Source organism: Aphelocoma coerulescens (genome assembly GCF_041296385.1).
Source record: "Aphelocoma coerulescens isolate FSJ_1873_10779 chromosome Z unlocalized genomic scaffold, UR_Acoe_1.0 ChrZ, whole genome shotgun sequence".
Classification (NCBI taxonomy): domain Eukaryota; kingdom Metazoa; phylum Chordata; class Aves; order Passeriformes; family Corvidae; genus Aphelocoma; species Aphelocoma coerulescens.
Window position 1 is genome coordinate 15,194,841 of NW_027184085.1, and position 27,992 is coordinate 15,222,832.

At 37.4% G+C, this 27,992-nt stretch overlaps 1 protein-coding gene across 3 annotated transcripts; it reads right to left on the reverse strand.

Annotated features, from left to right (window-relative positions):
* Positions 1 to 267: 267 nt before the first annotated feature.
* On the reverse strand, positions 268 to 27,958 carry PAIP1 (poly(A) binding protein interacting protein 1). Of its 3 annotated transcripts, none has more exons than XM_069001278.1 (12): positions 27,854 to 27,958; positions 26,358 to 26,475; positions 22,828 to 23,009; positions 17,352 to 17,540; positions 13,883 to 13,995; positions 10,235 to 10,346; positions 8,523 to 8,648; positions 6,321 to 6,427; positions 4,224 to 4,341; positions 4,035 to 4,089; positions 3,331 to 3,424; positions 268 to 1,664 (listed from the first exon to the last, which is right to left on the reverse strand). In XM_069001278.1, the coding sequence occupies exons 2-12, from the start codon at positions 26,386 to 26,388 to the stop codon at positions 1,571 to 1,573; spliced, it is 1,221 nt and encodes a 406-aa protein (XP_068857379.1). In that variant the 5' UTR covers positions 26,389 to 26,475; positions 27,854 to 27,958; the 3' UTR covers positions 268 to 1,570. The 3 variants fall into 3 exon arrangements, with proteins under 3 accessions (XP_068857379.1, XP_068857378.1, XP_068857377.1); XM_069001277.1 differs by having other exon boundaries at positions 27,820 to 27,928; XM_069001276.1 differs by lacking the exons at positions 26,358 to 26,475; positions 27,854 to 27,958 and adding an exon at positions 24,427 to 24,662.
* Between the last annotated feature and the right edge of the window lie 34 nt (positions 27,959 to 27,992).

A 27,992-nucleotide genomic window follows, 5' to 3' on the forward strand; every position in this document is an offset into this window, starting at 1 on the left:
AATATGTATTTAGAAGTCATCTAGTTTTCACATTTCTAGTTTCTGGATTTTAGTCTAAAGACTTTGAAATGCTAATATAGTCTTTATGAACATATTGCATTTTGATACATTTTATTTTTCCAGCAAGAATTGAAAGATAATAGTCTCTGCAACTGTGTGCTTTGAAGAAGAGAAAGGAGTGCTCAGTGAAGGAGAGATAAAAGAAGGCAAAAAATCATTTTTGTTTTAAAGCAAGAAGACAAGGTAGTGATATTATACCAAAGGAAATAAAGCTAGTTAAATTTTATTTTCCAAAACTCCAACCTAAATAAGTGTGTTAAATAAACATCCAGAAAACAGTCACTGCTCACTCTATTAGCAGATGCACAACTTATTTAACCAAAAAAAGAACAGTGAAATATTATCAGAATTATTTACATGCATATTTACAATGCGTGTACTTTAGAGTAGCTAACTGTTGGGAAATACTTGCGTTTGTTTTTGGTAAGGATTTCTACTCAAGTCTAACCAGCAACAGGTAACAGGAAACAATTCAACTGAGTTTGGCAACAACAACAATGGAGTACCCTAGGAAAACTAACATGATTATATGGAGTCAAAAAAAGAGCAGTTTGCTCCAGAATGTTAACATTAATGAAATTTATGAGTTTACTCCAACTACAAAACTAAATCAAACTACATAAAATTAGAAGAATAAAAGAAAGTTACAAGGGTTGAGAAAGGTAAGACATATTAGATACATTACTAGAAAAAAAAGCAAAATAAAAAAAAGCACTGCACATACTCTTGAGAAGCATGGTTTAGAACATAACTATATTACTATTGCCTTAAAGAACACAACAAATTACAGAACAGCTTTTTCTTGTAGATTTGAAAATAAGCTTATCTGAACCAAAGATCTTGAAAGCACCTCACTTCCAAAATACTGCTTGCTTTTTCACATATCAACATGTGACATATTTATTCCAAGAAAAAAGAAAAGTCCAGACCTCACTGATGTGTATTTTGAAAGAAGAAGAAAAAGGGAATGAACAAAACAAAAACTCATACACAAAACTTCCACAAGCCACTTTTCATGATTGTGATCTACGGACAAAAAAAATTTCTTTCTTATTTGGATCATACTCTTCTTGGGGGGGAAGTGGAGAAAGTAAATGCAAGATATATTGTTTATGGTAAATAGGATGAGTAAATCCCAATATATACTAAAGCAAACAAGCAAGCAAATTCAGATCATTATTCTTTCCCTTTCTTCCTCAAGGGAAGTTTTATGGGACAGTTCCCCATTAAATTTTAATTTCAATTATAATTTTTAAATAATTTTTATTGCAGCCAAAACAGTGTTCAAAAAACATTTTTCATAAAATAAACTATGATATATACACAACATTTTAAGTTACAGGGCATAAGTTTACAATTTTTGGCAGATTCTGTTAAACAAAATGGAAATTGTGTAACTTTAGTACTTGGAGAAACTGAAGTTCCTCATTTTGGTACAAATGTTTTGTGTCCCCCTGCACCCTAACCATACCTAAAGTGGTTAAATAAACTAACATTAATATGTAACATCTCACTGTTTTCTCTTATGTTCTGATTCTAGACAGAATTTTTCATATGCTTCTTCAATTTCTGGATCCATCTCATCATCAATCTCATCAAAATACCTGAGGGAAAAAAAAAGATCACCAAAGGTGTTAGGTTTACATACAGATTTTTAGAACCAACAGATCTGTGTAGGTGTCAACAAAAAAAACAAAGCTTTATAAATGACAGTTATTTATGACATTTTCTTAAAGGGAATGAAAAGGGAAAAAATAATGGATACTAGGAAAACAAATAAACAGAAACCTCAAAGCAGCACAGACATGTACAAATACCTACAGTGTTTGCCACCTTTTTTCGATCACCTTATGCTGCCCAGTTTAAAACACAGAAATAGTTTCCAAGATGACAGAAAATGCAATCATGCAATACAAGCTTCCCAAAATGTAATAATGCATCTGTACTGATCCATTTACCAAAAAAAAAAAAAAAATTACCAACATATTAGTGTAATTTTGATTGGTTAGCATCCTAGTTCAAAGACAGAATACATTAATATAGAAACCCTGCATTCCTGTTTGCTGGTATGTAAAAGAAGGCCATAGAAAATGTGTAGGAAAAGTTTTTTTGTTTAAAAGTGTTGTGCATTGAGCAATCAGTCTACGTATTTATCTCATTTGTTCCTGCTTCCTTGTAGAAGTGTAGCCTTCAGAAGAAAGAGCCCTCATACAGAACCCTCCTCCCTGGTGTCTGTCAGTCATGAGAAATAGCTGACAGCAAATCAGCAGACATTTGTCTAAGCTTTTCTTAAGCCTTCAACAAAGAAGGTTACAGTCACCTTGCTTGAAGGTTGACTTAGAGTGTTTTACATGTAATTTTCAGATTTGCTGTGCTTTTTAACTGCTGTCTGTCTTCAGTTTGCATTTTTCCTTCTAAGCAGAGGTTCACATGGGTCTTTTTTTCCCCTTCAGTATGAACTTGTTGATTTCTGATGGCATCTCTAATATATCTTCCAAAGTTCTTGACATTCCCCTCAGCTAGGTACAACCTGAAAGTTTTCTAATTTACTAACAAAAATACTGATACAGGCCTGCTGTGTTACCACACATAAAAACAACACTGCAAATGTTCTTGTGTGTCAAATCATGATCTGAAAGTCCTCCTTTGTGAGTGTAAAGCTCAGAGCAATTTACTTTAGACCATGTTTCTTCTTATTTTACATATTTCTTTCTTATAAACCAGTGCCAAAAAGTCAGACTAAAGTCTCATCTACTGCTTCCACCTTTACCATTAGCTTGCTTTTCTTGCTCAACAGGAATACTGAATGGCCCTCTAATTGAAGGGAATGCTACTTAGGCTGAGGAGAGAGAGTTAACACTTCCTCCCTTTGAAAGACACTGGAAATTCAGTAATCATGTCTCGCTGGGATGTTCATGCACATCAGTCAAATGAATTTAGATTGCCTCACTACAAACACTCGAAGGCCTGGCACTTCACTTTGCTTGCAATTTTTTTTTTTTAAATGCAGAAGTATGTTTGTACATGTGCATAAACATCTGAAATGTAATTATCATACTCAATAGAACAAATATGAAATAGGTTTCAAACTTGTGTGATTAAAATCCAATTTATACCCAGACAAATACATCCACTGTAGAACTAAATAACAATTACATTATTTAGTTTCATTTTTGTCAAGATTGGAATCCTAACCCTGTACTATCACAGCATCACAGTAAAAATAACTATTATTAAAAAAAAAAAGAATCACTAAAAAAGAAAACATACAGCTCTCCATGTCCTGACAGATCTGCTCCATTTTCTTCATAATATGGAAACAAATCCTCTCTTTCAAGCAGCTCTTGGTATTTTTCTTGATAATCTGGCAAAGTAAAAATGAGACTGAGTAGATATATGACTAGTCTTCTAAATTAACAGAAAACTATAAAGTTTGAAAATTAGCCAGTTAACAAAACCATAAACTGCAGGAAACATATTAACAGGAAAAGCTCCTCCTACAACATTTTCTCAGGACATGAATGGATCTCTAGGAATGATGCTTAACTTCCCACAGAACTGTAAAGGTAGTGACAGATGTCTTTACTTCAAATGATGCTATGCCATGTTGTGCTCAGACTACAGATAAAGAAATAAAGGATTTTGATTTGATTTTGTTACTAACAGTGGACAAACAACAGACTTAAGTATTTCTGGCTTTTTGGAAAGATGAAATGCTGTGGACTACTGAACAAATTCTTCTGACCTTTATGAACTCAAATGCACATTCTCCATTTCAAACATCTACCTTCTTTTAATGCAGAATAAATCATGTGCTCCACCAAACCAGGAATTCAGGCAGAATTTTGTCTTTTAAGTTGCATAGGTTTTAGATTCTTGAAGAATAACATTTTATGTTCTTCAACAGACTGTAAACTTGATTACAACTTTTTAAAGAAGATTGAGAAGACAGGTAAGCTAAACTTGTGCCATACCTGGGTCTGCTGCAGTGAAAGGAACACCATCAGAAGTGTAAAATGTTGGTTCATTCTAAAAATAAAGTCATACAGAAAGTTATATGTGTTCAGAGAGACAGATGTTTGTAGTTTTGAGTAATGCGATTGTCTATGAATCAAACTAAATTCACATGAAAGTAAGGAACTGAAATGTCCATATATTCTTACCATAAAATAGTTTGGGTCATTTTCAGGGGTAGCTTCTGTGTGTGGAGTTGTTCCATGAACTCTACCCCAGTTACTAGATCGCAGTTCTACTAGTTTCAGAAGCATGTGTTTCACATCTCTGAAATAGAGAAGCACTACAAAAGTTAGAGTGTTTTGTGCCAAGCAAGAAATTGGACTTCTCTTATTGCACAAATACAAGGCAGTTAAATCTGTCCAAAAAAATAAGTTCAAGGACAAAAATGGTGTCCAGTGTGTCCTATCTGTCCAGTGCACAGATAGTTTTCAATTCAATTCTACAACTGCAAGTCTAGATGCTTTAAGTGTCAATTATGAGATATTCACCCTTTTTCCTTTCTCTGCTGTTAAGTAAGGAGCTCATATGAAAAAGGAAATTGCTATAGCTTTTATTGAGATACCACACCTTGCAGTACAAGTTAAAGAACAAATCTGTTTTTGATAAAAGGATAATACTGGGGGGAAAAAGGGAGATGATCTTCAAATTTTAATTTAATTTCCTATTCTACGCTCCTGACTTCAGTCTTCTTCATCATGCTGAAATGCTGTAGTCAAAAGTAAGAAGTAATGTCCCCAGTACATTAGATACCAATGCTCATTTTGTCCCTAAAATAAGAGAAAATCCCTTCTTCTTTTAAGCTAGTCTATGGAGAAGAGTATAATTAAAGAATATATAAATAAATAAAATTTTAATTTCATTTTTTTTATTTTTTCATAAAATTTTCCCAGCTGAAAATGATGCTGAATTTATTTTTGCCTTTTTTTTTTCTTTTATATATTCTCTGTATTCTTTACACATGTATTTGTAGCTCTGTAGCCTATTCTAGTATTCATAGCTAGCATTTTACCTACTCTGTTAGACAGAAAGACAAAAAAAATTCCTCAGTGGCTCCAGGCTGGGGGTCCAAGGTTAGGTTCTCTGGGAAGCCAAGGCCGAAACCAGCTCTCCCACACACATTTTCATAAGCAAAGTTTAGTTCCTATCTAAGGGAGGGGGGAGGAAAGGGGAATTCAGAAAGGGTTGCACCTCAGCATTTATGTCTCTAATTTGGGATACTTGTCAGTTATGCTAATTTGCTAAACATATAAAAATTGTATATGTGTTATGCTGGGTGTGCATCATTGGTGCTTTTCCACCTGGTGAGTTGTGCACATAAGGATCCTTATAAAAGTAACCCCTTTTTGTCACTTAAGTGTGTCTGGTTTATGATTTTAGGATCAGTGAAAAGGCAACAAAATTAGTTTGTTCTGTATCTTTGAAGCCTCAGCTTGTGCCATCAATTTTGGTTCCTGAAGCAAAAATTTCCTCATCCTCCTTGGGGGCAGCTCAATCACAACCCACAGATGTTATGAGCTACTCTTGGCCTCCCTCCATATGGCAAGAGATCAGGGTCTGAACCCTCTACAGGTTTTTAGTAAGTTTGCAAGAAGCTGAGGATAAAGCACAACAGAATCAGATAACCTCATGCACACAGGTTATTAGTCAACCACTAATATATTACTAACACATTAGTCAACCACTCGTTCTTTTCCAGATTGAAGCTAAGACCTTGCCAAAAAGGTGTGCTCTCCAGAAAAAAAAAAACCAAACAAGAACCAGACCACAAAGTATATTTCATTTCGCCTTTACATTTGTAGTAATTTGTATGTATTTAATACTGCTACTTATTTAGTGCTGTTTGCATGTATTTAATCCTGTTCAATTCAAAATTAAAAGTATAAACTATGAGATATTGCCCCATTGTCTCTTTGTACATACTTGCTTTAAGAGCCTAAAGCACTTACAGAGGATTTCAAGACCTAATAGGAAAAGAAAAAAAAAAGTGGAACTTGAAACTCTGTTAAAAACTAAAATACAATAAACCCACCCCAAAACAAAACCAACTCAACTACCAAAAATCCACATTACTCTTCAACTAAAACCACTTTTTTTTAATGTAGAAAATGACCCACACATCACAGTACTTTTCATAAATATAAATTTTTAAGATAATTTTTTGGACCTGTTCATTACTGTTGAAGATTTTTCAAGGTGTTCTTTTTCATATAAACAAAATACTGCACATTAATTTATCTTCTCACCTGCTACAGTTTGCATCCAACACAACATTTTCAATTCTCTGAATAATTTCCTCCATGTCATTCTTCCCTTTTTCTTTCCAGGCATCTTCTAAAACTGAGCCTGTCAACTAAAGACAAAGGATTAGTTTGGGGTTTTTTTTAAGAAAATTAGAAATTCTTAATAAACAGTCAGCTGAAGAGATTCTGTAACAATTCATGACACTTGGACTACCCGATGGCTGAAGCTCCCAGCTGTCTGTATCTCATTGCTAAACATATTAATAGACCTCATAAATAGGTTATTTTAAACTACAGACCACATAGGAGCTCTGTGTCCCGTGTTTATGCTACCTAGAAGTTCACAGCCACTTGGTTTCAGTCTTGAAATATGATTTTGAAACAACTCTTCAGTGACATTGGTCAGATCTTACTTGATTTAAGTACGTACTATCCTCCTTTATTTCCTTTAAGTCTTATTTTTGCAGCTGATTCCACCAGTTTACATGACAACAGCAAATACTTTATTAAACTTTAGAAACACTTCAGTCAACTTGGCTAGCACCACACACACCAGAGAATTCCATCTCGGTATACATAAAGGAGACTAGAATTATCTGACCAAGCCAACCTGAACTTTATTACATGAAAGTCTACAAGGCTAAAGCTGCTGCCCAGAAAGCTTTAGCAGCAGTCAGTCTAGAACGGCTATGGATGAAAGCCTCTGACTACAAGAATAGGTACTTCAGTGCCCAATAATTGCACAGAAGGAGTTAAATCAGAAAAAAAAAAAAATTAGTTTGCCACTAATAGCAATCTCCTTACCATAAATATTACATGATCAAAAATGCTTGGAATGGCACCTGATGATACAAAGGGATAAAATCCCAAGATAAAAGCAAGTACATTGGTCAGCATTTGCTTGGTATTTGTAGTATTCCACAGTGGTCCGACCTTAACCCTAGATAATTAGGTAGTAGCATCAAAATTAATTAAAAATAAACATATTGCACAGCAAACAGGTGAAAAACCTGTATCTATCAGTGGATTAAATGGAAAAGATAAATAGAGACATTTATTGCTTTGGTGGTGAAACCAAGGTTTCATGAGGTAGCCCAGTCTAGCTACATATATACTCAACACTTGTAGTTACTGTAAGACATCAGAAAACACTTGCATGAACAAAACTAAAAGTCTCTTTGTTCTGAAACACCTTTTAGATGGGTGTGTTATAAAACAACTTAGATTACTGGTTTTCTTCAGCATGCTGCACTGTAAAGCTTCCTGATTTGTGTATTGCTGCTTAAAAAGGTTCGTCAGTGGGCCTTACCTCAGGGAAGCACTCCCAACATAAGGACTGACTGCACGCTCGTATTGAGCACAATTGCACTCTTGCTGTGAAGCAATCTCTTTAAACATCCAAACTTCAAATGAAGGTTTTAAGTTACAAAAACCTCTCTTCCCTACTCTCTGTTTATCATATCAAAAGCAGCTGTGAGAAATTACATTCAGGATAGAAGAGTCTGAGAAGTAGTGGAGTATGAGGAAGGGTAAGGAATGAGGAAAAACAAACAAGCCAACCAAAAATCTTCCGAAAAATACTGTTTAGCACTTAACCTTCATTCTTAATTTAGACTGTTTTCCCAACTATGAGTACAATGATACCTAGTGAAGGTAAGAGTTTCTCCTACATAGAAGCTAACCATTTTACAAGGAAAGGCATGGGTTATGAGCTAAGAGGTTTATTTTTGACACGAAAGAGAAATCTATATATTTCTACAACAGTAATGACACATATGATACAGAACGAAATAACTGATATTGAGGACCTTTTCCACAAAAAATGGTGGACCCTAATGGCCAAGTGTCCTTCAGAACACAGAATATACCTCAGATCGCACAATTCATTCAGGCTGGTTAGTTTTCTCCCACACAAGAAGCAGCAAAATAAGATCTAGAGGAAGCATTTACTCCTTTGCACCTGAACTTTAGTTCTATTGCTCATTTCTACATAAATGGCCTTCAATTTATTTTTAGAGCACCTTGTTACTTTTTGTACTGGCTCAATTTCCTAATGATACTAAGGAAAAAAAGTAGTTTGCTCTGCTAATGCTGTAATGCATAAACACCTATAAATATTTCCTCATTTGCAGTTTACCCTGCTATTCCCAAAGCTAGAACGTTTAAAATCTTGATTATTTTTTTGTTTTAAAACTATTATCTCACCTTCAGCAGTTTCACTGCACATATCAAATTACTGTCCACAGGATTAGAGAAGAGTGAATTCAGTAATTCCCGAAGACCTTCTTGAAGAATTTCTGCCCGTGTAACCTGTCCCTTTGTTCCTTTGATCTGAAAAACACATATAAAACCCCCCAACATTTGAATTACTTGAGTTTTAGAAAGTAATTTAGGCTCATGCTCTCTCTTGAATGCTGTATGATTTGGTTTGTGATCAACATAGGTGATCTCTATGGTGGGAAGAACATGCCAAATACTGTAACCATTTTAGAACACAGACTTTTATAGAATGGTTTGGGTTGGAAGAGACCTTAACCATCATCTAGATCATTACCTCCCTCAATCTTCTGGCCATACCTCTTCTGATGCAGGTCATGTTGAAGTCCTCATCCATCAACACCTAAAGTCCTTCTCAGCAGAGCTGCTCCCGATTAATTCTCCAGCCAGCCTGTTCTTGTTCCTGGCCCAATGAAGTATCTTGCACTTGGCCTTGTTTACATGGTCCCATCTCCCAAGCCTCTCTTGGTCCCGCTGGGTGGCATCCCTTCCCTCCAGTCCACTGACTGCACCACACAGCTCAGTATCATTGGAAAACTTACTCTGAGTAATGTCCTTTCAATTCTGACATAATTGCAATGCAATGTCTAACATTTTGTTTCTCAGCTAACAAATTGCCAAGAAAAGCGACCAAATGCCTGCCTAATGGTCCAAAAAATACCAAATTACCGGAACCCCATGCTCTTTTCCATACTGCATTACATATTCTCTACAGCAGTGGTAGCTTGCTTCCAGAAGGCAGTGATTATATATTTAAAAAGTTATAGGAAATAGTTTCATAACAAATTGAATGCTCCAAAGAATATGGTATACTCCACAAATGGACAACTCCCCCTGCTCCAAAGTCTTTGAAAATCTTCCCTTTTTCTTCTAGCAAGTGAAAAGTAGATTTCAAGGACCACTTATGGTTCAGAAATGGAAGAGTCAGAGAAGGATTTTACTCATACCAGCAGAACATTTTTAGAGTGTTTGCTTAAATCATTGAAATAATCAAGTTTAATGTATATTTTTAACTACACTGCAGCAGGAAATGAACTTGGTGAAAGCACAGGCAAAATAATCAAAGAAATTTTTTACACATTTTTGTACATATCACAGACATAGAAAACAAATTTAAATACAAGATTGCATACTTCATGCATAAGCCAATGACTCAACCATCAGAAGAAATATCTTTAAAGGTCTGCATTTTTAATTCCTCATTTTGAGTGTTTTCACATCTGCCTCAAGGGATTGTTAACACCTCTTATTAGTGCCTGAATACTGAATTACATGGGTTATTGATCCTGGTCTGCTTCTGCTAGGCATCTAATAACATTTAATATGTTGGTTAAGTATATCCATCTGGGGTTTTTGCCAGTAAAAAGAAAATACCAAAAGCTTAATTTCAAAGATGTTTATGGTTGGTTCTTCCCAAAAATTCTTACACTTTAATTTTTATACACTTCTCTTCTAATGATCTTCTCCTTCCTTGTTTACATGTTTCTTGGATATACACATTGTAATGAAACTGTTCTAAAGTTTTTATTTACTGCCTTCTGCCTTTAGAAGAACACCTCAAATTATAGTCCATTTCAGTGTTTACCTACACACAACAAAAAATTAATGAAGATCCATGTGACATGCAGCTTTCTTCTTACCTCTAGGTTAAGATAAAGTTCAGCTAAGAACAGCACAAAGGCATGAAATTGTTTTCTAGTAGTCTCATCCCCTTTGGTAGCTTCATCTCTGTTTTCATACTCTGTCCGACACCTGTAAAAATTCAAACAAAATTATATAATCTGTAGCCATTCCAACATACGTAACATGCTACTCATTTAAAGGAATTCTGAGAACTTATGAACTGCATGAAAACTGTTACATGCTGAATGCTGGGATGTATGATCTGTGAAGGAAATGAGAGGCCTTCACAAAGAAACAGTGGATTTGCATCCTTTTAGATGAATACATATGATTACATGATTACGTCTCTAAGCACTGAGATACCTGATGCAGCAAAATTAAATAGAACAACTTACAACATGTAGAAATTAATACAGTTACACAATTTATACAGTAGAATACGGGTTCAGGATGTGCAATAGTAACACAGGCAGCCAATGCCCACAGAAATGAAGCAGACGTTCCCCTCTTCAGGGTGCTTACCACATTGTCTTAGATGCCTTTACACCTATTTGATAAATTCTTTATCTTGCCATGTTAAATGATAAGTGATACATAATTCATGACATCCAGCTGAGTGGTGTTAAGTGACACTCTAGGGGGAAGGGATGGAACACAAGAGGGACCCTGACAGGCCTGAGAGGTGGCCCTGTGCAACTCATGAACTTCAGCAAGGCCAAGTGTAAGGTTCTGCACATGGGTCAGGGAAATCCCAAGCATTAAGAACAGCTTGGGCAGGGAAGTGATTGAGAACAGTCCTGGCAAGAAGGACTTGGGGTGTTGAGTCATGAGAAGGTCAATGTGATAGTGCATGCCTGAATCCCAGAAAGCCAGTGGTATCCTGCATCCGGAGCAGTGTAGGCAGCAGGTCAGGGAGGGAATTCTGCCCCTCTGCTCCGCTCTGGTGACACCCCAGCTGGAGCATTGCATCCATTTCTGGGGTCCTCTGAACAGGGAGGACACAGACATATTGAGTGGGACCAGAGGAGGCTGCTAAGTTGACCACGGGGCCTGAGCATCTCTCTTATGGGCACAGGCTGAGAGAGCTGGGATTGCTCAGCTGGGAGAAGAGAAGGCATTTCTGACACCTTATAGCACCCTCCAGTACCTAAAAGGGGGCCACAAGAGAGCTGGAGAGGGACTTTTCACATGGGCATGTAGTGATGGGACAAGAGGAAATGACTTCAAGCTAACAGAGAACAGGTTTAGACTAGATATTAGGAAGAAATTCTTTACTGTGAGGGTGGTGAGGCACCGAGACAGATTGCCCAGAGAAACCGTGGATGCCCCATCCCTGTAAGTGTTTAAGGCCAGGCTGGAAGGGACTTTGAGCAGCCTGGTCTAGCAGAAGGTGTCACTGCCCATGGCAGAGGGGTTTGGAACAAGATGATCCTTAAGGTCCCTTCCAACCCAAATAATTCTATGATTCTGTAATTTAAATATAAATACAAATAGATAGGATTAACATACCATGGCAGTGAAGTAATCTTTCTAGTATTTAGCAACTGTGCCAAAAATACATAAGTTTACTTAACAGTACAAAAACAAAATTAAAAAATATTTGGGATAAAATAAAACCCAGACAAATTCTAATGTATTCTCAATGATTGTGTAATGGATTGAGAAATAGTGGAGAACCTGAAAAATCTAAAGAGCTGAAATACAACATTTCAGGCAGAAACTTTGTTGATAAACAGAAGATGATCTCTCTGTGGTCACCTTGTTAGGTTGTTTATCTGCCTACACCCTAACCACTCACAATTTCACCCGTATTAGCAAATAAAATATAAGCAACTTTAAATTCATGGCTTCAGGGTGCTAACATTATTGTTACCGATTAGGTTTGCTTCAAAACCAAGAACCAGAAAATCCAACATTAACAAGGATTTATTAATGCTTCAAAATATTACCATGTCCCGCAGCCATAGGGAGGAGGAGAGAAGATCCAGCAGGCAGGAATTGTGCAGCAAGATTGATTTATTTAATTATTTTACAAACTCTTTTATAGATTTTTTTCTTCATAGTCTAATTGGGCAAAGGATCAGCCATTCCTTGGGGGTGATTGGCTAAAATCCTAAAACATCCATTGTCAAAATATTTTTCTACTTTACTATAAACAAGGCTTCTCAAGGTTGGAGGTGTTTCATTGTTTATAGAACTCTGCTACTATCTTCTGTGAGAGAGAAAACTCTCTCACGGACTTAGAAAATAGCAAGAAAACCCTTGCTATCAGCATTTTTGTATCCACAGGGATTTCCTTACATGTTCAAGTAACAGATAGTTAAAAATATCAAAAGCAATAACTTTGAAAGAAAAAAAAAATCAAAAACCAAAAAAAGAAAAACAAACCCAAGAGAAAAATGAGTATTTACAGCTTCTGCATGCCCTGGTTTTAGCTGTTGCTTCGCAGTGTTTGCACTATCAAGGACTCTTCTGCTTCTCACCCCACCCCACCATCAAGGAGGCTGGGGTGGCACAAGAAGATGAGGGGAGACAGAGTCAGGACAGGTGACCCCAACTGATCACATGGCTATTCCTCCCATGCAGCCTCATGCTCAGCATATAAACCAGGGAGAAAGCTGGCTGGGGGCTGCTGCTCAGGAACTGTCTGGGCATTGTGGGTGGTGAGCAATTGCACGGTGTGTCACTTGTTTTGTATATGCTAATTCTTTTACCATTGTTATATTCCCATCCTTTTCTATCCTAACAAAATACCTCAATTCTACTTTTTCTGCCCCCAATTCTCTTGCCTATCTCATTGAGAGGGTGGGGGAAGTGAGTGAGGGGCTGCAAGCTGTTTAACTACCAGCCAAGTTAAACCGTAACATTCCACTCATGATAAAAGACCACTGGAATGCATTTCCATAGAAGTTTATCATGCTTTTGCTCCCAAACATTGCTGGACTAAGTAAAACCTTTTAAAATAAGAGGCAAACCTGAAGGTTAGAAAGCCAGATGTCTTTAAAGAAAAAAACAAAAGCACAATTTCTAAAGAATTCTGAAGTGTCCAACTACAATAGTCCTTCAAATGTCATGTAGAAATATTTGAAAGGATATATAACAATTTAAAAAATGTTGCATTTTTGTCAACCAGGAAGTGTAATCATCATCAAACTAAGGTCCTCAGAAATCTGCAGTAACCAGAAACTGAAGAAATTTATACTTCTGGATTTTATACGGCTATTTCATAGACACAGTCAGTTAGCCAATCAGTGAATAAACCTTGCACAGCAACTCCAGGCAAAAAAAAAGTGTTAAAGAAAAAACCACAATGAAGTAAGTACTGGCAAGAGTCAAAGGACAAGGACAGTACATACATGTGCATTTAGTATACTTTTAAAGTAGACTAGCTTTCCAATTTGCACTATTTTTTGAGATCAGTCTAATGTACTCAGTTCAAAAGAGCCTGTAGAACTTCGAATGGAGTCCTATTTTCATATTTAAAAATACTAAAATATTTTAAAATGTTTGTGTTCAATACTCAGCATGTACCTGTGCTTCGATACTCCTCAACCTATACTACTATTTAAAATAAGTATTTCTCTGTATGCAACAGGAAGAGTTAACATACAAACCAGAAAGATGTAACTGAAGAGAGTAACAGGCTTAAAGTGACTGATACTGACCTTTGAAGTAGCAACTGTCGGAAGTTCCCGCTTTGTGGACTAATGGTTAGATGGTGAGACAGATAGTTACACAATCGTGCTCCCATGTATGAAAAGTTTGGTACAGATGTGGCCTTCCAAAATAAAAATGGAAAAATAAATTATTTATAGCCTAACCATTAGTTTTATCAGGAAACATTTTTAAAAGCCTTTTTGAAATCTGTATGTTGATCAGACAACTTGAGCAGAAAATTAATGACTAATAATCACTGTTAGCCATGTTCACTTTTATATTGCATCAACATTTTGCTATATGCATTTCAGCACTTAAAAGCTCATTATACTGTGATTTTGTGGCTCTAAGAAAACAACCACCATTATGCCATGTATCTTCATGTAACTCTACTTCTGCACTATGACCTACAACCAAAGAGTGTCCCAAAGTCAGTTACAAACTGCTTTACAAAAAATCAGCAGTAGACATTAAGACACTTTTTCAAGAATAATTACTCACTCAAGGAGCAATGAGTACATTCAAACAACACCATAAAAAGTTGTCTTGTTTCAGTCTATGAGCTATTTATTCCAGAATCTCTTTTGGGCCATGGTTAATATCCAAGGAAAGAGTGTAAGAACATGGCAAGTAAAGAGAAACTTTTTCTCCCATACGTGCTCCAGCAATCTGCAGAAGAGGAAACTTCTGAATCAGAGAGTAAGACTATACAATTACAGTTAATGGCTCTTGATGGATCCTTTTTATCCCAAAACAAGTCCTGTTATTGCTGAAAAACTACACCTTTCTCATCTAAAAAAAGGTGGTAAGAACGCTATTGTGTAAAAAATATTGTTTTAATCTGATAATTCAAAATTTAAATTTATTACTGTTCACTCATTTTCAAGTCTCTTCTAACAACACCTGAATTTCAGATTATTTCTCAGTTGCAGTGAAAAGAGTTTCTGCTGCAAATAACTTCACCAGCTCTGCCCAAAAGAAAATGAGGATACTAAGAACTCAGTAAACTTCTCCTCTGGCTTTATCATCTTTGAATATTTCTTTTACATCTTGATCATCTATCAGAGCTATATATATGTTTGCATGTTTGAACTGTTCCAACATGTTTGAAAAAACGTCTTGCTTTTCTCTACCTCTTACAGGTAGAGAAAAATATACAGTTAGTGTAATTCTACTATGTGCATAAAGTTACTGGGAAAAAAATGAAGTGTCTTTGGAAGACGAAACAAGTTTAAGTAATTAAGATAGACAAATGGAATTCACTTTCCAGTAAGAGGCATGTGAAATACCTAACAAGACTTTGGTGCTTTGGTTCAATCAGTTGCTCTGACCAGAAAAGGTACCCCATTTTTATAAGGTGCCCCTTTTTAATACTCTTTCCTAACAAAAAAACCCCCAACCCAACAAACCTCCAGCAAACCAAAACCTTAGCACTCAAACACCTACACAAATTATTCAAACTTCATCTGTATTTTTAAAATATTATCATCCTTATTAGTTGGTCTGTACTTGTGGTTGCATCAATCATTGAACTAATTAAATTTTAGGTGTTATAAACTGGCATAGCACACACAGACAAAAAGAATTCTACCCTGTGTCTTCCTAGTAACCAATTACATTGCAAAATCATATTCTCAGAACTATTATTGCTGGTAATGCCACTTCATCTCCAATTCAAAAAAGTCACAATCTAAGCATGAAGGATAATCTACCAAGACATAGCTTGAGAAACTGTAGTTGCTCTGACAGGAGCAATCCACTGCATTAAGTAGGTAACAGTCAGGGTTCTTAAACTATCAAGTCAGTGTCCAACTTTTGGAAGACAAAAGAACTCGCACTTCACTCTGTTCAGACAGAAATAAGAATAGGAGGAAGTATATAATTAATTTTTAGAGACAGGCTAAGATACCCGACACAGAGGTGAAGGGAAGACCCTGCAGGACGTGGGTTTACTTCATTTTAGTATTTTTCCTTCACAAACCTAGCACCTGTAAATCTGCTTAGTTGGGTCAAATTTACATCACTGAAGGAGATGCTTATAAATTTCAGCAATTTTAATTGTTTTGTGAAAAGCCAGGAGACAAATACTTGAGTCTCTGCTCAAGACAGAAGGATAATAAGCATAGTTGGCTTTGCTTAAACACTATGCCAGCTTGATATACAATAGATCTAAAATTAGGTGCTTTTGGATACTAGCATAGCTTTTTGGCATTAGGTTTTATTTTTTATGTAATTTTAGACTAACATTGAGCTTCTCAGTTGAGGACGGCACAGTAAACCCTAATGCTGAACACTTGTTTTTAAAAGGGAGGCAGAGAGGAAGAAGCAACATTAAAGACTTCTATTAAATGAGACTCAATGTATTTAAAATACAGGAAGTTACAAATAGCATAAAGTCCTCTTTTTTTCTTCCAGTAAAGCTATATGGAATATTTTAATCTTTTCTAAACTATCCTCCATGGGTTCAAATAAAGGATGGGAAAATGATGCTGCCAAATGCAGCACAGGTGATCATCAGTCTCACTAACTGGTCTCAATTAAATTTGCATTAATTCTGTATCATAATGAGAAACCTGAGACTCTACAGTTCTGTACAATGCCCAAACAGCCATTCCACTTCTACATATACCAGATTAAAATAATCTGCAGGTATCTGCACTTGAATAAAAGTCTGCATTCAAGGTAAAACCTGAAAGCAACAAATCCATGTAGGGGTGAGACACCCAACATAATAAAGAACAAGCCAGAAGTATGGCTTCATTCTCTGCAGCGAGCCCAAAAGACAGTAACAACAGCTCATTTGCTAAGCAACACATATTAAGCTGTTCTTTCCAATGGCTCCCCTAATTAGTACAGAGTTCAGCTCAAGGTCTCTGTCCTCATTTCCATGGCCATCAATGGGACTGGACCAAGTTACCCTTAGAGGAGCTTTCCTTTTCTCCAATTATGCTGTTCTGAAATAAGTATATTTCAAATAAAGAAAAAAGCGTGTCAATAAATAAGCATTTCCCAAAGCGTAGTGTGTACAGCAGGTATGGATTTAATTTTTTTAAATACCAAGGAATTAAGAGTATCTTATGACTATGAAGAATTTTTTTTTTGCACAAGAGAATAAAAATGTACAACATTGCTTAAGTTTCTTCAATCTTTACTATATAAATACAGAAATTAAAATACAACCTCTTTTAATTAAGTGCTGTAACTTCAGCCATAATATGTTTCTCAGGAGATACAAACACACAACAAAGGAAACAGAGCAAATTGGGAAAATGTATACAGTTCAGGTATCCTAAATCTGAGCTACCATTTCAATTTCTTGAGCAAAATCCTTCCCTGTATACTTCAGTCCAAAAGGAAAAAAAATTCAAATCATTAAAATACTACATTGATACAATTATGTAACAAATACTGGAATGCCTGTCTTGGACACTGGGTAACAGAGGCATAATGTACATCTTATAAGACAGAATACACTACCTGCTGGTAGATGAGTTCAACAAGTTCTTGTAAAGCTTCATCTGCAATGACCCAGCCATTCAGTGTTTCAGCAAACTGCTCTATTTCAGTGTCAAAACAACCTGGTTGCTCAGTGAGGTGATTTAGGAAGTCTTGTACATATTCTGCCAGAGTCAGATAGCCATCACATCTATTTTCAAAGGAAGAATCCTATAAAAGTGAAAGAAAATACCAAATACTTAATACAACCTTGAATAATTGTTACACTTACTGTCTCCAGAAATAACCATACAGCCCTTGGTTTTGAGTCTCTGCATACTTGATAGTGATCTTTATCACACGGTTCATTCAACATTTTTACAGAGCATAGACCTCGACACCTCCTGGAGTGAAGACCTCAGAAACCTCCTGTAGTCCAATCACCTTAAGAACCAGGTAATGTATTTTTATAGACATTAGGGTCTCCCAGGAAAATACATAAAAAGATGGATTAAAAAGAAATCAGCTTCCCAAGTTAGGTGCAAGATTAACTAACAAACAAAGTAAGTTTATCTGTTAGGTGTAGAACTACCAAACTGAGGCTCAACGCTCATTCCTGGTGTGGACATTAACTGTACTTGTAGTTTCATGAACCATAGAAGAAAAAGCATGGAAAATTTGAAACAAAGTATTTTGCACTTAGATAGTGTGTATAGTGCTTCCAAAACATGCAGAAGGGGGAGTAATTAAAGAAATACAATAAATTCATAGTATTGTTCCCATGTAAAAAGTATAATCAGAAAAAATGGTATTTTAAAGTCAGTGTATTTGCATCTCTTGGCAAAAGATGAAAAATTACAAGTCATGAAATGAAGCCATTCAAATGGAATTGCATTAATTTGCAGCTACTGAGGTTTAAAACCAGATAACACACTTGCTCTCTAAAGAGAGGAGGGGCTACCCAATATCACTTTATCAATATTTATGCTCCCACCAATGGAACAGAAGAACACTGATTTTGTCCATTCAGAAATGAATGTATGTAAGACTATTTAAAGTCAATACTCTTCCAGATGATTATAATGCTGGTATATGAAGGGAATAGCAAAGAAAGCAGCATACTTTGTGATGCCACCACTAGCAACACAGTACAAATAATTCACTTTGTCATGCTACACAAAAGATTGTGAAAAGCATCTCTCAGATTTCAGAAATGCAAGGAGTCTGAAGAAGCATTTCTTAAAAAGTTACTTACAATAAGCAATTCAAGACATAAGAGTGACATACAGAAAATCAGTATTCTCAACTGTTCTACGCTTTAAAAGTGTTTAAAGGATATCCATAGTAAAGCTGAGCTAAAATGATAAAGAACATTTTCTTTACTTAGTGTACATTAATATATCAACAAGGTTTTTAAGTATATTCTCCCTCTCCCCCTTCTACTTCCTTAACAGGGATTTTTCATTACTTTGTCTTTGAACTGCCTGTCTCTCCTCTACTGTGAAGCAACATGGATCTGTGAAAATTTTTTAGCTGGGTATGAACTATGAGAAAGACACACTGTTGAAAATCACATCCTGATATTAATTTCGTGACTTGTGAAGAATGTGTGGGTAAAAAAAGCAAACTTTCCAAAAGCATTCAGACATGTCATAAGGTTATATACTTAAGCTAGTGAGGTGGGGCACACATCTAAGAAAGATTTCCTATGATATTTAATTAAGTAGAAGATTTGCCAGTTAATAATACTAAAGACTAAATAACTTAATGTTGCCTACCAGAAATAGGAAAAAACATATGGGTTTATGGAAATACAGGCAAATTGTTACTACGTAAAGCCTTTGACAGCCTGAGGATTGGAGCATGAGCACTTCAGAGGTTCTTTCTAGCCTAAGATTTTCTATGATTGTAATGGCTTGGAGCTTACAAACCCAAAAAGTAAAGGCCTATGTATGACTTGCTAAATACTCTGCTTCACTAAAGGAAACCAACATTTATGAAGCAATTTCAAATAGCCCCATAAGAGTTCTGTACAATGAACTTAAAACTAGTTTGTTTCATAGAACTATTACACTACTGTGCAGCTACTGCAGCTTAATCAAATAGAGCTGAACTAGCATCTCTCCAAACAACCTGTCTGAAAACTCTCCAGCCAGGCTGCAGAGCATGCAATTGCTGTAGCTAGTAAAAGAAGCTGCTCTTTCTGACAGCCATCAGATCGTTACAAGATCCTCCTTCAGCAGAGAGAAAGGTATCTTCCTCTCACAGTCACTTGGCAAGAATCCAGTCTTGGAGAACCTTCTTGTTTTGTAAGGGATTCCAATACCATTTGGTACACTGGTGTCCCTATTGTATACTCTTATTTCCAGTTTGTAATTACGATGCTAAACATAGAGAACTAAACTGTACCATACTCATCTACCTGTACTAAATATGCAACTTCAAAAGAAGTCTAAGTTTCAGTGACTGTGATAGGCATCTGAACAAATGAGAGAGAAGAATTAGTACTTTAGGAATTCAGAAATACACAACCTTTAACAATTTATTTATACCTGATACTTTAAAAACTAACTAAATTTAGCCCAACAGCCTCTAGACATTAAGTACTTGCATTGCTCATTGTCAGATTTTAGGATTTAACATAGAGGTAGAACCATGCAATGTATCAACTCAAGGAAAACAAAGCAAATGGCTGTTATTTTTCAAGAGGAGTTGGCTAACAGAAGCCTGCAAGATTACACATCACTACAAAGTTATAATTTAAAGCCACGAAAGTCAACTAGAAATTTTCTGCTAATTTCAATGATTTGTCCATCAAGCCACCACTCCAATTCTTCTCTCAAATCTTTGATAGCTACAGGATGGGATCCTGGATTGTTCACAACAAAAGAGTAACTGATGAAAAGTTTATAGATTTGCCTCTCTTTTATTATGTGTCAGTTCACGAGCTTACAGACATAAGAGTAGAAGGCTAAATAGGTACTAAAACTTCTCTGATTTACGTAAAGATAAAACAGAAAGTCTATAGAAAAGATTCATGAGCCAAATCTACTCTTAAGACTCAGCTTCTGTATATGTACTGATTACCATTTTCCTATATCTAGCAAATACACATTTCCACTTATGAACTTAGTCACTAATATTTTATCGTGTATTTGATTTTTCTTCAGACTTCTTAGGAACAAGCTTTTTTTCCCTTCAGTTATATGAACTCAACAAGTTTCCAATAATGTTATTGCAAACTCAAGTACAAAAAGACTGTTGCATATACAAAACCACCCATGCATGCTGAATGAGGTTAAGTGGCACTCTCATGCTTGGCTTCTGATGGAAATTACTGAAGTTAAAAAAGAAAAAAGCAGGAGGGAAAGATTGCGGAATCCTAAAATAACAAAAATCTCACCCCTAAAACTATGAAGTAAGAACATCATTATGCCCTTCTGATGGAATGACAGCCATGTTATACACAGAGCCATGCCAAGGAACAAGTCTGATGTCAAATCCAAACCTACATCTAGTCACTAGTTCTGCTGCAGAGACATCTACAAGTTCCTATGCATTGGACTCTGTATGCAAACAGAGAATTCCACGGTTGCCTTTCTTCAAAGTCCGGGTAAAGCTTTTCTGAAAATTCTAGTAAATCGTGTATTCTGTACCCCTTAAACCATCTTCATGAGTAATTGAGAGTTTTGAGTATCAAAAACTGGAAAGACTGGAAAGTAACTGACCCAATAGCAAATGTTATATGGACAGATACAGTAATTATAATAGTGCACAATCAAACAAGAAATCAACACTATTTCTAAAATAATAAATGGTTTTTTCTATTGCAAAACAACCATGTACTTTATGAGAGAAATACAAGATTTCAGATCTAAAAATGCAGGGGCCTTTATAAATGAAAGCTAAAAAGTACTAATTTTAAGTAAAAGAGAAGTTTCTCTAGCTTTGTTTTGATTCAAATTTTAAAACTCATGGTCAAAATCAGTGTAACTGTAAAGTGTGCTAAATTTCTTATTTTTATTACAAGTGAGCCGAGTTTATAAAATTTCTTCAGTTACTGGAGTAAAAAAACCAACAGATTTTGTAATAGTGAAGGACAAAAGAAAAAATACAGCTGTTTTATGCCTATCATATTCTGATTAGATTAAAGTCCCTGCAACATGTTTTGCTAACAGTTTCAGAGGTATTTTTATTAATAGATGAGTCACATTCATAGCATATTCCAACAACATAGCAACCAGGAACTCCCACATGCTCCCGAGTTTTTACAAAATAGATGAAAAGCAACATTGTTGGTATTGAAACTTTGCAGTTTCAAGAGTGCACTGTGTATGCTATTCGAAAGGTTGTTTGGGTTTTTTTTTTGGTCTTGAAACTGAAACACTTTATTTATAGAAAACATGTAGCCAGTACTGGGACAAAGTAGTTATTTTTCCTCTAGATTATCCATTCACCAAAAAAAAGCACGTTCACACTGGCATTATTAACAGTTGGATATTGGCAGGGGGCTTGTATTATCAGGAGAGTAATTATATTCAGTAAACAGGCAAAGCTGGTAACAATCAGGTAACATGAATTTTACTGGTGAGGAAAAGATTTCAAAACACCAAACCACCATATTTAGCACTCAAATGAGGTATGTTTCTACAAGCTATTAAAAATCTATTTGATTCAGCAGCACTGTTTTTTTATCACTTCATTGCACTTGTAAAAGTTCCCACCTGTTTAGATATAGTACCAGAGTTTTACTGCTTACATAACAAAAGGATATTCCAAGAATTCACACAGATCTTCCCTGGAGCAGAATTACTGAAGCAGTAACATGGAATACAATGGAGTAGAAAATAGAAGTACCAACTTTTATTACATGATGCATCTACAGATTGATCAGAGATGAGTCTGGCTGGAGATACATTTCTTATTAGGTGTGTGGGTAGGTAACTGCTAGGAATGAGTCTAATACTTTTTTTGCCCTTTGGTGATACAAAACCACTGAAGGAATTAGAAGACACATGATGGTACACTAGCTCAGGCAGTCATGACGAATGGTACCTGTGGTGCAGGAAATTCAGGAAAGGCAAAGCCTGTGCTCAGAAAAGCTAAAGTTCAAGCTTTCTCCCACGCTTTCTTCAAAACCCTGTGACTTTTGCATAAAAGTACAGCTAGGCTTTCACTTAAAATGCAGTGTAGATGTAACTACAACAGAGGTAGTCATCAAAAAGCAGCTTACTCTCATACTGGATGTAAGCAATGCTTGGTGCAGTCAACAAGGAATGTGGTTATCCGCAGCAAGCTTTGGCAAAATATCCCATACTAGAGGCTCTCATGTACACCATAATATTCATGCATTACCATTTAATATCCTGGCTGCAACTCTGGAGGTTATCATCAGAATTTTTGCAATCTCTTCAGCAAATATAGAATTCAAATTATCTGACATAAAAGAGCTAAAGAAAACATTAATTTAAATACAAGTAAATTGGCACATACTAAGGAAAGGATTAAAAACACTCACTGTGAAATTCTGATTGAAGTTCTGGTTGTATCCTGGTGGATAAAATTCAGGTGCTTTAACAGACAAGTTTGATGTTGTTACAGGATCCACAGCTAACTGAGGTTCAGCATTTTCTGGTCCAGAATCAGGCACTGGGACTTTATCTTGTGATCCAGATGGAATTCCCGTCTTTTGCAGGTGTTCTGAAAAATTTTTGTTAACAGCTTGTCTTAGAAATCACTCAATTAGTATGTATTCACACAGAATAAGCACAGAATATGTGGTTTTGTTTATTTTTTTTTTTACTTCAAGTATGGTTTTACTATAAATATACTTCCTTTAAATACACAGCCTTACTTTAAATACACAGGTTTTATTGTTTATTCTCAGGCTTGGATATTCATTTGAGCACAATCTAGATGTCTTTCTACATGATAGACAGTAAACAGTGTTCACATGCAGGTGACAAAAAAAAAACAGGAAAAGGGAAAATAGCCTCTCTTCGTTTCCAAGAAAACATGTTTTCTAAGAGTTAACCTAAGAAACTAGTAAATCTGCTTATAGCACATTTGATTATCCTGTGATTTTTCATTGATTTTAGATACAAATACAAGATACAGTTGGAAGGTCAATAAATGACAGATATCACTGATTTTTACCAAGACACTTTCAACAAAATGCTCAAGGACACTTGGTTACTGCTGTTTTTATATATCATTTGCCAAACCATCCAATTGAAGTGTTTTTAAAACACTATTTTCCAAACTTCTCTTTACAGACTAGCTCATAAGTTTACTGAAAACAGAACCTGATACCCACCTGACGAACAAACAGTGCTTTGTGTTACTGTTGGGTTGGGTTTATATTTTGACAAATAGTCTGGAGTTCTTCAGTAGGGGGAAGGCTGAGACCATCTGCAGTCAGATTAACAGATGGATAAAAAGTACACTCAGATGTGGGGGCACAAAAGGGCAGAAAGGACACAGAGTATTGCAAGCAGCTGCAATACAACATCACACCTTTACCTGGTCCAGGTTCATAACCCAGTATCCTGGTTTCAGCTGGGGCAGAGTTAATTTTCTTCTTGCTAGCTGGTACGGCACTATGTTTTGGATTCAGTATGAGACTAGCGTTGATAACAAGCTGCTGTTTTGGCTATTGCTAAGTCATGTTTACTCTAAAGCAAGAACTTTGCATTTCCCATGCTCTGATGGTGAGCAGATGCACAAGAAGCAGGAAGGCAACAAAGACTGTTACAGCTAACCCGAATTGGCCAAAGAGATAATCCATACCATAGAATGTGATGTTCAGTATATAAACTGTGGGGGAGTCGGCCAGGAGCTGTCAATTGTTGCTGGGCATCGGTCAGCAGGTGGTGAATGACTGCACAGTGCGTCACATGATTCTCTTTGGTTTTCTTCCTCTTACCCTTCCCTAGACACCCAGGTGTCCCCCGGCCCCCCGGGCTCACCACGCTGACCCGGCCTCAGCGCGGTGCCCGCATCGCATCCCCGGGAACAGGGACAGCGCTCCAGAGGGCAGGTGCCGGTGCCCCCGCGGCGCCGCGGGGAGCGGCGCAGGTGCCTCGGGAAAAGAAAGAGCGGGGAGAGCAGCCCGTACCTGCCATCCCGGTGCCCAGCGGCGCCGTCTTCGGAGGCCGCAATGGCTCCTGCTGCGGGAAGAGGCCGCCCGGCTGGTGCTGCTGCTCCGAGCCCGAGCCGCGGGACGCGCTGCCCCCGGGGCGGGTCCCGCCGCCGCTCTCCAGCGCGCCGCGCCCGCGGCCCCGGGCGGCACCCGGCGCTCGGTCGAAACTCTCCGACATGCTGAGGCCGGGCGGCTCGGGCGCTCATGGGAGGGAGGAGCGGAGCGGAGCGGAGCGGGGCGGGCAGCCCGCGGGGGGCGGGCGGAGCGCGGGCCCGCCCCGGCCCCGCACTTTCGGTTTCACCCCCGCGCAGCGCCGCGATTGCCGCGCCCGCCCCGAGCCCGCGGCAGCCTGGAAGCGGCGTTTCCAGAGGCACCGCATTGCCTGGGACTGCATCTCCACGGTAACGAGCGGGGCGAGGTGACCGTGGCAGGGCCGAGGCTTCAGCTACAATGAGGGACCTGCAGCCACAGGTGTATCACGCCACGCTGTGCATACACAGCTGTTTCCACCAGAAAGGGATAGAAAAGCAGCAGGCGAAATTCTAAATTTAACCCAATAAAGTCTCCAACCTGACCATATTATTGTATGGTTAGGGCTACTTAATATAAATGTGTTCATAACAATATATTTTCATGTATAATTTACACACGATAACAAATGCTATTCTGATTTAATGTTTAACAACTACCTTCCAGGCCAATAGGAACCACCTGAAGAAAATGGTCCATGTAATGCATCTTTCCTAATATTACCACATTAACTGTAAATGATTCAACTCACATGTCCATTTACAATTTAGTTGGTCCATTCTTCTTCAATTTCAGTCCTAAGTCTTGCTCTACATGTTTTGCAAACTCTGTATCATAATCAGCTTTCAAGATGAGGAGGACAAGTGTGATCTGGTGTACCCCAAATACACTTCAGCTGATCCTGCTGAGGGAGTTTATATTTTGTCTCCCTGAGCAGTCTGGTTTGTGCTGACCTTGCCACTTGTTCCTGCCACAGACAAAATCAAAAGATTGTGTGGCATTGGGTCAAACTCTGTTCACCACTCATGAAGGGGTGAAAAAAATAGGCAAGAATGTATAAAATATTATTTAAAAAAAATCAGAATAGCACTGTCCTGTATTTTAAAAACAATCCAGCTGAATTGTAAAATGGTGCCTTTAGAAGTCATGTTCCTATTGGGTTTATTATTACATGTTACCATTTTCAATTATTAACAGGGGAGGAGCAGGGTATAAGATATTTGTTACTTCCCCAAGGCATGAACTGGACTGATTTTTGGTGAGATAAAAAGGTGGCCAGACATTAAAGGTGTCACAAGTTAAAACTAATGAGGCCCATGGGAAACTGTTCCTAGGCAACCCTTTCTGCAAATATAGAATGATAAACTAATAAATCTATGCTCTGCAACTGGAATGAGAGCCAATGCAGGATGTTTTTGAATGAGTCTTAAAAAAAAAATTGTAATATGTTACTTGTGTAAACCATTGTTGAAACTAATTTAAGCAGTATTGCCAATTCTTTAAAGATCACAAATTAGCTACTAAATTTCTACATTAAAAATATTCAGTGTTCTTGTGTTATTTCAGCTCCAGTTTTAATGCTTATATTGTGACCTCTGTCCACATCTGTAGACTTTGCCTTACCAGGAGGAGAATGAAAAGCTTACATTAATGTGAAGATGAAAGCTGAAATTCTCCATCATTATATACTGGGATCACTTTTGAATATGCCAATCTTTCAAGTTACCAAATTTCATTCTTTAAGGTATACACCTAAGGGGAACTGAATGGCTCAAATTATTGAACAAGTTTTCACCTTTAGACATAAATGTGAATTCTTTCCACTAAGCAAACATTCTATATGATCTTAATTTAATGATTGTTTGGCCACTACTTACCATTCACAGTGGAATGTGATCCCAAATCCATATTTGTCTTTCAGATGCACTACTTAAGCTTGCATTAACGCAGTTATGTATGGTTGGGAACCGAATTTCTCCTCCCTAGTGTAGACACCTAAAACAAAATTAAGAAAAATAATCAGGTAGTTAATTCCAAAATGACAATCCTTGAATACTACCTACAACAGTACACCCCTTTAGACTGTTTAACATTATGCTTAGAATGTTTTGGCCTGAGTAGATGAAGTCCTGTGAATTACTTCAAGCCTCTGAGACCAAACAGCAGAACCCCTGAGATCTCCAAACTAGAAAGACCTATCCTCAGCACCCAATGACTGGATTAAGACTTTCACCAAATACAATTATGAACATTTCTAGGCAGCCATTAGGAGATACTGCTTTGTTCTAAGTGTCTAAAACTTAGTTCAGAACCAACTACACACACACCTTCAGTGCCTGGTGCCAAGAAATCACACTCTGTAGCCTTGTCACTATTCAGAACACAGATATGTTTACATGCCTTATTATTTTTAATGCTGATAAGATATTTCTAATAAGAAAAAAGGAGACGGCTGGTTCTAGCTTTTAAAGTGTAATTAATTGTTAATAGCTGCAATTATTCTGATCGCTACCATACTGATGAGGCATGTTGTTAGAGGAGTCAGTGGTTATTGAGCCCAAAACATAAAGCACAGGTATAATCTGTAGCTCTAAAGCTCTACAGATTTCACCCAGACTTATTTAAAAGCACAGTAATGAACATTTAGTAGTAGAGTATCCTATTAATTACTCCCAAAGTAACTCTCATGGTTTCAGTGCTTAACTTTACTTGCTAAGTCATCATTTACAAGTCTGGAAGCTCTGTGACATGGAAGCTCCAGCAACATGTAGTTTGCACGAGCAGCTACAGAGACTTAAGTCAATTTTTTAAAAAACCAAACCAAAATATGCCTAACTTGTACATGGAACCCACAGATCGTGTGAAGTAAGACAACGTATGTTGTCTTCATGTCTTCATGTGAAGAGAGTCTATGGAGGCAGTGGGCAACCTGGCTGGTTGTCCTCTGGAACTGCCTCTCCAACCCCATGTGCTCTTCATCCAGCCATGTATTATTTTAACAGCCATAGAATTACAGAAGCACAGAATCGATTAAGTTGGAAAAGACCGCTGAGATCATCGAGTCCAGCCTATGACCGAACATCACCACGACAACCAGACCATGGCACAGAGTGCCACGTCCAGCCTTTTCTTAAACACCTCCAGGGACGGTGACTCCACCACCTCCCCGGACAGCCCCTTCCAACATGTAATCACCCTTTCTGTGAAGAAATTCCTCCTAATGTCCAAAGTTGACACAGCTCCCGATTTTCTGTTCTCGTACTGCATCTACCATTCCGACACCTCGCTGCTTTATCACGCATTTTAAGTAGTAACAATAACGAAGAGGACACCACCTACGTGCTATGGCGTTTGCCCCACGTCCAACACATACGTTTCAGCACGTCTGCTCGCCAGCCCCGACCTTCGCCTCCCGGCAGCAGCCAGCTCCGGGCGGCTCGGCGCGGTTATGCCGCTCTCACGCTGCCGGCGCCGCGGGCTCGGCCAGGACCGCGACAGCCCCGCGCCGCCGC